This window comes from Hesperophylax consimilis, unplaced genomic scaffold (genome assembly GCF_061612785.1).
Source record: "Hesperophylax consimilis isolate HC1 unplaced genomic scaffold, BYU_Hcon_1.0 scaffold_44, whole genome shotgun sequence".
Classification (NCBI taxonomy): domain Eukaryota; kingdom Metazoa; phylum Arthropoda; class Insecta; order Trichoptera; family Limnephilidae; genus Hesperophylax; species Hesperophylax consimilis.
In genome coordinates this window covers 228,842-238,120 of record NW_028301274.1, presented here as the reverse complement: position 1 = coordinate 238,120, position 9,279 = coordinate 228,842, and the positions used below count along the sequence as shown (strand labels likewise).

The 9,279-nt window shown below is 39.8% G+C and overlaps 1 protein-coding gene across 1 annotated transcript; it reads right to left on the bottom strand.

Annotated features, from left to right (window-relative positions):
• Positions 1 to 4,624: 4,624 nt before the first annotated feature.
• On the bottom strand, positions 4,625 to 6,136 carry LOC149408905 (protein claret segregational-like). The gene has a single exon (XM_089650315.1). It carries the CDS (start codon positions 6,134 to 6,136, stop codon positions 4,625 to 4,627), a length of 1,512 nt encoding a protein of 503 aa, XP_089506441.1.
• Between the last annotated feature and the right edge of the window lie 3,143 nt (positions 6,137 to 9,279).

Here is a 9,279-nt window from a genome sequence, read left to right as displayed (position 1 = left end):
ATTGGAATTTGCAGCAACTGATAACACGGAGCAGGGGTACTCAACAGTTTGGAATTGAAAAAAAAAAAAAAAAATTTTTTTCATTAAAGAAAAAAAAAAAGATTGAAGAATAAAACGTCAAGAAACGCTTGTTGTGAGGGAGGTCTTAGTCCAACCAGGTTGAGGACCACCTAAACACGCGAGTCGAGGGGCGTGTTTTTTTTCCCAGAAAAAAAAAGAGATTAATTTTGAGTTTATCAAAATTAGAGAAAATTCCATAAAATAAAATCTACGCGAAAAGAAAATAGAAAATACAATGTGATTCAAAGTCAAGGTTGTTAACAATCCAAACAGAATGGAAAGAGAGATAGGGAATAACAGAATGAGGGGGGGGGAGAAAGGAAATAACAGAATGGAGAGAGAGATAGGGAAGGATAGAGTGAGGTAGAGAAAGGAAATAACAGAATGGAAAGAGAGATAGGGAATAACAGAATGAGGGGGGGGGAGAAAGGAAATAACAGAATGGAGAGAGAGATAGGGAAGGATAGAGTGAGGTAGAGAAAGGAAATAACAGGAAGTGATGTAGGAAAAGGAATAACAGAACGAAGGGGGGAGAAAAGCTAGACTACATTTTGAACACAATTTCGATGTCTAAAGTAGTATACAACGTTAGCCACAGCAAATTGAGTTCAGAGGGGGGAACTGTGATTTAAAGCCTTTCATCACAGTTAGAGAAAAACAGATAAACCATAGCTGCAAGAAAATATGCAAATTATTTATGAAAACGGACATGCTAACGACATCTGGCGGAGAAAGAATTGATCCAGCTTGCTTGCAGTAGACTCCTGTAATAGTTGAAATTATATCGAGGTTCTAAGACGAAAGCAGAGAGGTCGTAAAATCGTCTAGGACTAGACAGGGCTTCCCCTTTTCTAGGCCTAAAAATAAACAATGAAGGTTGTCAACCAATAGATCTAAACAAAGAGCTATAAAAATTTTGAGTAACCAATCAGTGAACGAAGGGGGGTGTGTCTACGAAAGACAAAGGATTGAACCTTGGACCCGACATTAAAAAAGATAATTAATTGCATTTCCGTTCCCACAAAAATTAGAGGTGAACGCACTATGGCATAAACACTGACGTTCAAGGCGACAAACTCTAGGAAATGTTTACAATAACCGAGACATTTAGGTGATGGCGAACCGTTGAAATCGAGTGCTTTGAAGATTTTACAAATTGAAAAACACACGCACGAAAATGCAATGGAAAATTTATAAACGTGATAGTATAAAAAAGGGACGGGAAAAGCGAAGGAAAGTTACTGGCGGAATTTCAACTGTAGTGCAATTATTTATGATAGAAGGAGGGTGTCATGTTCGATAAAAATCGTACTAAAGAGAGGAGTGAGTGTTGGAAACAATAGGAAAGTTAGCTCATTCCGAAAATTCATTTAAGTCTAGGTTTGCAATAGAAAGACTAATTCAACTTTGAACTCAACACCTCGATCAGAACCAAGGGGGTTACCACAAAAATGAAAGTAATTAAAATCCTATATCATAAATCAAAAAAATTACACAACGTTTGATGGAATTTAATTACAATATAAATACGGATATATTTGCGTTCAAGATCGTAAATAACGTATTAATTAGTTAAGTACATATGTCTATAAAGATATATAGTACAAGAGAGCTTTAAGTAGCTTTCTGTAGATATCAAAGAAGAGGGTCCAATTTTCATGGAGGCTTATGTGTTGTAGGGGAGGAATTTTCCATCCCTGCGAACACATATGCAAAGCCTTAGAAAAAAAAATTAAACATCGATCATAGCCAAGAGAGAAGAAAATTTTATATTGTTTTAAACAAATAAAAAAAAACAAGTAAAACAATGGAGAAAAGGCGTAAACATTACACAGGGTCCACTATCACTAACAACTCGTCGGACAAATGTCTAGTGCCGTTAATGAGCTTCCATAAATGATTTGAACCATATTTGCAGGATGAAAGTGTTTTGATAGCAAACCAGACAGGAGCGTATGATTATACTACAAACGTTGCTAAAGTCACAAGATTATACAAATATACAAATGCAGTATGCGATTAGCTCTTGTCAACCAGCGGGCATAGGATAGTTTACCTGGGCTTCACTTTAATAAATCCAGGAGACCAGGATCCATTTATGACAGCAGTAGTAATTTCTTGTAAATATTTCTGGTCTGTACTAAGATCTGTGGATATTTGTGGAGGTAGTTCACCTTCTATCTTCTCAAAGTTAGCCAACGGCAGTGTTTCACATATTTCTAATGCTTTACCAATTCGACCTGCAAATGATTTAGGTCCTGCAGTAGGGCCATCCAAATAGGTAAACGAATACCTCAATGGTAACTCATTGGCGTGTAAGAGACAAATTATCCATTGCAACGGTCGAGATAGTCTGTTTTCCCTTTATTTGTGTTTGTTCCATCACAGCCAACAGCCATTAAACCATCTAGTGATATCTTTTCAGTCGTTTAAAATCTGTGGATAGTTCTTTCAATATTTCTTGCACTGCCCGATGTTGGAACCCCATACCCAACATAAACAGTACCTGGTTCTTTTATAATCGAAATATGTTCCTCTTGTATAATCACTCTAAGCCTCTTCGATATTTTTAAAACAGTTTTAGCCGTCTTGTCTTTCCTTCCATCGAAATATAATGAAGGAATTTCTGTTACTCGTTCTTCGGTTATAATTTGCTCGGGTCTCATTCTGTCTTATTGTTCTTAGTTTCATCCTATCTATTATGCCTAATTTCTTGTTTGAGAGTACGTAATCTTCTATTCAGCAATTTTTTAATATGGATAAGATCAGTTCTTCCTAAAGCCATTAGTCAGTTAGTGCGTTGGTCTTCTAAAAACACTTGTTCCTCTTTTGGAACTTTTTTTTTCTCTCAAACAAGTACAGCTTACAAATTCTTGACATTTACTTGCAGCTATGTCAAAAATCTTTCTTCTCTGTACTCTGAACTCTTCTAACTTTTCTTCCTTAAGTTTCTTCAAAGACTTTTTCAAATTATAACACTTCGAGTGATAAATTTTTAGTAATTGTAAGATTATTTTGTGTGTGACAATTGGAATAGAAGATTTTATCCACAGTTCTTCAATTTTAGTTCAAACTACTTCGGCAATTTCAAAATACGTAGGTTCTGTTGTTGTGTTATTCCTTATTTTTAAGTCTTATCTAACCCATTCGTAGAATTTCATCTCTTTTTCATATGTAGGTGGGATATTCTCTTTCAACTCTGCACTTACACCAAATATCGGACATTTTAAATTTTGTCTTCTAGAAATCAATTTAATTCACTTAAAAAATGTTTAACAATAAGTACTCGTGAATATAATTGACGCGCGACCTTTCACCTGAGACAATTATCTACAGTAGTTTAAACAAAACAATGCATTTTGTGGATTGTCAGGTGCCGCCCCCCGCTTCGTCCCGCACTTTGCACCTCTGTTACAGCGCCAAAGTATATTAAAATAAAGAAATATTTGATTGCAATAGCTATTTAACTATATTTGGATATGTTTTTAAATCAAATAAACCTATTTTAATAAATTCTGTACTATTTTCTAGGCCGCGCAAATATCCCCTAAACTGTCGTTTTTGTAAATTTTCGATGTCTTGGCGAGGGCTCTTACCATTATTTTTAATTGAGGTAATTGATGGCAATTGGCAACTTAATACAACTATTCCAAATCAAAATTAGAAAAAAAAAATTCGTTCCGCCCTAATGTTGGTATCATGGGTAATGATATTGCGGATGCCTTGGCAAAACAAGGAGCGTCCAACCCTGTTGTTACCCTCGTAAACCACATTCTCTTATCTGACATTTTTTTCCATCATCAAAGAAAGATCCCGCAATGTTTGGGCAGAGTATTGGCACATTGCTAGTCAATCCAAGGGACTATTCTCAATACAAAGGACTATTCCATCAAAACCGTGGTTTCAGCAATTCCCTCATTTTTCCAAAAAAGAAATTTCTTCACTCATTCGAATGAGGATCGGACATTGTTCCGTTCCTTCCCACCTTTTTAAAATTCACGTCCTTGACTCCCCAGATTGTACATTCTGTGGTCTAGAAGTGGGAACTTTAGATCACATATTTTTTGGTTGTCCCTCTCTAAACAAATATCCTCTCTTCTATCAAGCCTTATCTAAAATTGCCTCCCCTCCATTCAACATCTCATTTCTTTCAAGTCTGAACTCGACTCCAATTTTCATTATAATTTTGAAATTTGCCCATTTAAATAAAATTAATATTTAAATTCACCTTTCATTTCTCAATAATTTTAAATGATGGCCAAGAACACCCTTGAAGGGTGAAAGCCAGAAATAATGTAAAAAAAAAAAAAAGTATCTTCTCTCTTGTCTAGATATGTCTGCTGATTGCATAATGCAGGTAGCATCTACCAAATGAGAAGAAGAGTTTTTTTGTACCAATTTAAATAAAAGTTTTTTTTATTTTTTTATTTATTTATTTAATTTAAATTAACAATTTAATGTTATTATACTATAATTGTATAATATTTTATAATAATCTTTAATTGTTTTAATCTAATTGTTGTAATACTTATAAACAATAATTAAAATTATCATTAAAAATGTTTTATACAGTAGAAATATTTTTTTTAGAGACCCCAGTTCTGCAGCTGTTGACTTTAGCGGCGAACTTCAATGAATTAACAGTTTCCTGGTAACTTTCCTCTAACTGGGCAATGTTGACCAACATCAGCGTTTTAGAGTTGCCACCCAAACTGGGCATCAATAAATACGTCAGCTTGGAGTTCCTGTACGGGATGTAGCTCTGCTTGGCCTGTAGAGCCAGAATAACATTGGACAACTCGCACAGAGACTTGTTGATGGATTTGGTTTCGTCCATCCTCTGCGAAGTCTTGCCGCTTTCTGAGCCGGCTAAATCCACGAGGTTCAAGTTGCTCACGTATCTCTCCTTCTTTTGTTGGTGGTAAGCAGATATTTTAATCTTTGAGACGGCGTGAGACCGGGAACTGCGCTCGTTGCAGGTGGTGGCCGCAGTTTGCCTGTTTCTCTGCGATGTCATCAAAAGCTTCATGAGCTCTGCGCAGGTAGTCACTGGTTCTTCCTTCAAATTAGTGACGTACACATCCAATCCTTTGCTGTCTGCCATCTTGATGCAGTGCTCTTTCTGTTTCTTGTTTGGATTTAGTAAGTCATAAATATTTTCATTGTAAATCTCTAAAAAGGAAGCGTGGATAGTAAATTCCCAGCCGACTTTGTTGAGATTGGGAAGGCTGGTAAAAATCATTTCGATGGCTCGAGGGATGATTCCCATCTTGTCGGGTTCACTGAGCCCCTCCATGGTGTACGTCTTGCCAGATCCAGTCTGGCCATACGCAAATATACACACATTGTATCCATCTAGTACCGACTGGATTAATCCTGACACCTCGGCAAAAACATCACTCTGGGGGGAGTTGAGGGGGAAGATTCCATCGAAAGTGAATTTGTGTTTCTGTTTCTTTAAGCCTCCGGAGATGCTGTTTGTCAGAGCCTTATCTATTTCCATAGTGCAGGAATCCAACACGTTCACACTCAACAGTTGCTTGTAGGACTCCCCGGATAGAGGAGGCCGGATTCTGCAGAAGATTCTGATATGTCCTTTGAGGTCTTGGATTTCGTTCCTGAATTTCTTTTGATTTTCATGCATTGACTCGATAGTTTTTTGTAAATCATTATTGTGTTGCGTAAGGTGGTCAATTTGTTTGCTATACTGTAAATTCTTCAATTCTAGAAGTTCTTTGGTTTTATTTGTAGCTGATAAGTCACTGGAGTAGTTAAGGATTAGTTTACTCTTCTCTCGAATGATCTCATCCTTTTCTTTTCCTTTTTGAGCTTCCGAATTATAAGCATCGGTGAATTTAGTGCATTCTATGCTCTTTTCGTCCAATTTCTTTTGAACACTTAAAAAATCGTCAGTTTGTACGTTTAACTTCTTATTCAACTCAAGATTGAGCTCTCTCATCGCACCGAGCTCCGTTGTAATGTGAGCCAAGTCAGAGCTCAGTTTGGATGTTTGATTAATTAAATTCTGAACTTTGATGGAAAATTCGGAGGATGTTATTTTTTCTGACGCGTACATGTTACTGAGATCTTCAAACTGGCAATTGAGGTTTTTATGGCTCAATGTAAGATTTTCTTACTGACCGGTGGCTTGGGAACTTTTACTGAAAACAGAATCTAAGGATGATTTGAGGGTTTCAAGCTCATTCGAGCACTCCTCGAATTGATCTTTTAACTCTGAATTTTCAAATTTTACCACTTTGTGTTTTTCCAACAAATCATTATACTTAGCTTTGAAATCGTACGGTGCAATTTTAGCTGGCGGATTAGCGGGAAGTGCTTTGGGAGCGGTTTTAAATTGTTTCTTGGGAGGGTTTAAACTTTCAGATGGAGCGACCCTTTTGTTGTTTGTATTTAACATCAACTTTGGCGTCATCTTCAGCATGTCCGGTTTTCCAATGGTGGCGGGGATTTTGATTTCCTTGTTGATTTCATGCAACGGCACCTTTTTCGCACTGTCAGGAGGGGTCCCGCTGGCAACCCAGTAGGATCACAGGGGGAAAGGGAAAACATCATTGAAAAGATTCAAGCTATTCTCAGTTCAAGATCGCCGACTGCCGGGCCTTCTAAGGTCAAGAAAAAGCTAAAAACAAAGTCCCAGAGAGAACAACAAAAAATAGACTCAGACAGTGAGGCAGTATCTGATCAACCTCCTACTCGTCGTACCCTATTCTCGGCGGACACGTGTGAAATGCCCTCCATTGCGCCCTTTACGACTCCAAATGCGGAGAACAAGAAACGGGTCCGTTACAGTGATTCTCCGGGCAACCAAGAATGGAAGGCAATTCCAGCCTTGGCCAAGTGCCAAAAAATAAGAAACATCTTAATGGATGGCACGAACAAACTGAACAAGACTGTTAAAAGTTCACTTAACTCCACCCTTGATGACCTGATGTCGGACATCACAAGGCTTATGCTGGAATTAAATACACTTTCTACTAGGAGCACTACTATAGACGAAATGCTGAGTGCACAGTCAGCGCTTTCGTCCAAGCTGGATCAGGCGATAAAAACTCGCCCTGTCATGCCTAGTATCCCTCTTGCCAAGGAAACTATGTCATACGCAAATGCTGCGGCAAATTTGCCAGCTTCAAAAAAGATTTTAATAAATGGCTTTGAGCGACCGATCCCCCAGAAGCCACTTACAGTTCTATTCTACCCAGATGCTCCAGAGGGTAAAACCTCGGAGGAAACTCTTAAAACGCTGGAAAAAATCCTTAATCCCAAGAAGGATGACTTCCAAATTGTACGATCTAGGAAGATCAAAGGCGCCGGTATGGCTTTTCAAGCCAAAGATAAAAAGGGCCTGGAGAACATTAAGAAAGCCGAAGCAAAACTCGCGGCAAGTGGTCTGAAGATGATCAACCCTCTGGGCCGACTTCCAAAAATTGTAATTTATAATGTGCCTAAAGGAGAACAATCCGCAGATCAGGAGCTCTTTTCCGAGATTTATGCGAACAATTTATCCGGCCAGACTTCACTGTCTTTGGAGGATCACCTTCGGACCATGCGACGAGTTTCGCTTTTCGGTAAACGAGATACTCCCACCATGAATATGGTGGTGACTTGTCATCCAGCCGCTCGCAAGGTCTTACTAGATAGCGGAATGTGCTTCCTTGGGTGGAATGCCTGTCGCACTCGCGATTACACAGGAGCCACAAGATGCTTCAAGTGTCAACAGTACGGCCATATCAGTAAGTTCTGCTCTCAGGATAAAGAAACCTGTCGCCACTGCGCCGCTGTGGGACACAGTCATGAGGATTGCCCCAAGAAGGCACTTCCCGCTGTCTGTGCTACCTGTACTCGTTTCAGGAAGGTAGCTGACCACCCTACTGGGGATAGGGACTGTCCGGCACAGCTGGCTGCAATCAACGCACAAGTCAGAATGACTGACTATGGCTCCTGCTAATCTCCTCTCCCTAGGTCAGATTAACTTACAGCGTTCCCGGATGGTCACACTGGAGGTGCTGCGGGTCATGTCTGACCTAAACATCGACATCATGCTTATACAGGAACAGTACACTTGGGAAGGTAAGACTCCTATTGACTTTCCGGGAGCGGTACTCGAGGTCGGCTCTTTACCGGGGGCGGGTGTTCTGGTCAACACCTCGTTGATTAGCCCCCTCCTTCTGGCCGGGCTATCCAATGAGTACCAAACCTGTGTATGTATTAAATTTGCTGATACTGAGATCTATTTGATCTCAGTTTATTTTAAATGGGGGAACCCGGTAGGACCACATATCCTGAGTCTGACACGCGCCCTAAACGCGCTTAAAGGTCGTAACATAGTTATCAGAGGTGACTTTAATGCTCGCTCTCCCCTATGGTTTGACAATAATAAAATTCATTCAGTACGATCACGGACTGATGCCGTCGAAGACCTGATTGCTGCGCAAGGCCTTTGTATCGTCAACGAACGGAGTTCGTTTTGCACTTGTTCAAACCATATGAGAGAGAGCAACATTGATTTAACTCTTTGCTCTGAATCAGTTGCGGCCAGGATATCAAAATGGATGGTCCACGAATGCGCAATAAATTCGGATCACAGACTTATCACATTTACGATTGGTGTCAAGAAAACCGAAGTTCCAAGATCCTCCTGGAATTTCAACACCACTAGGGCGAACTGGGATAACTTTGGGGAAGCTCTACGAGATACATTAAGGGATTTTCACCACGTAGCAGCTACCGATCCGGACAATTTGGGGAATTTTTTCAACTCGGCTGTAGTATCAGCGGCCAACTCATCTCTGGGCAGAACAAACCCAAAGACAATTATCCGGACGACGTGGTGGTCACCTGAGCTGACTTTGCTTAAAGGGGTTTATAAGAGAGCTTATAGGGTACTGGGTTTGTCCAGGAGGGGTGGCTGCACGGAGGAGGAGACAGCCTCTCTCTGGGCCGAACTCAGAAAGTCCAGGGCGACCTTTAAACACGCTGTACTTTCTGCGAAACGAGCTGCCTGGCATAATTGGGTTAATAATGTGGGCAACGCCAACCCGTGGGAAATCCACAGCGCAATTGAAAAATCCGGAAAAGGATCGGATCGGTATTTGTCTAGTCTCATTGGGATCACAGAAGGTAGGAACGCTGAGACGATAGACGTGGCCTCTACTCTCAACACACTTTTGGGCAAGTTAGTTCCTGTAGAATCAGTAATTG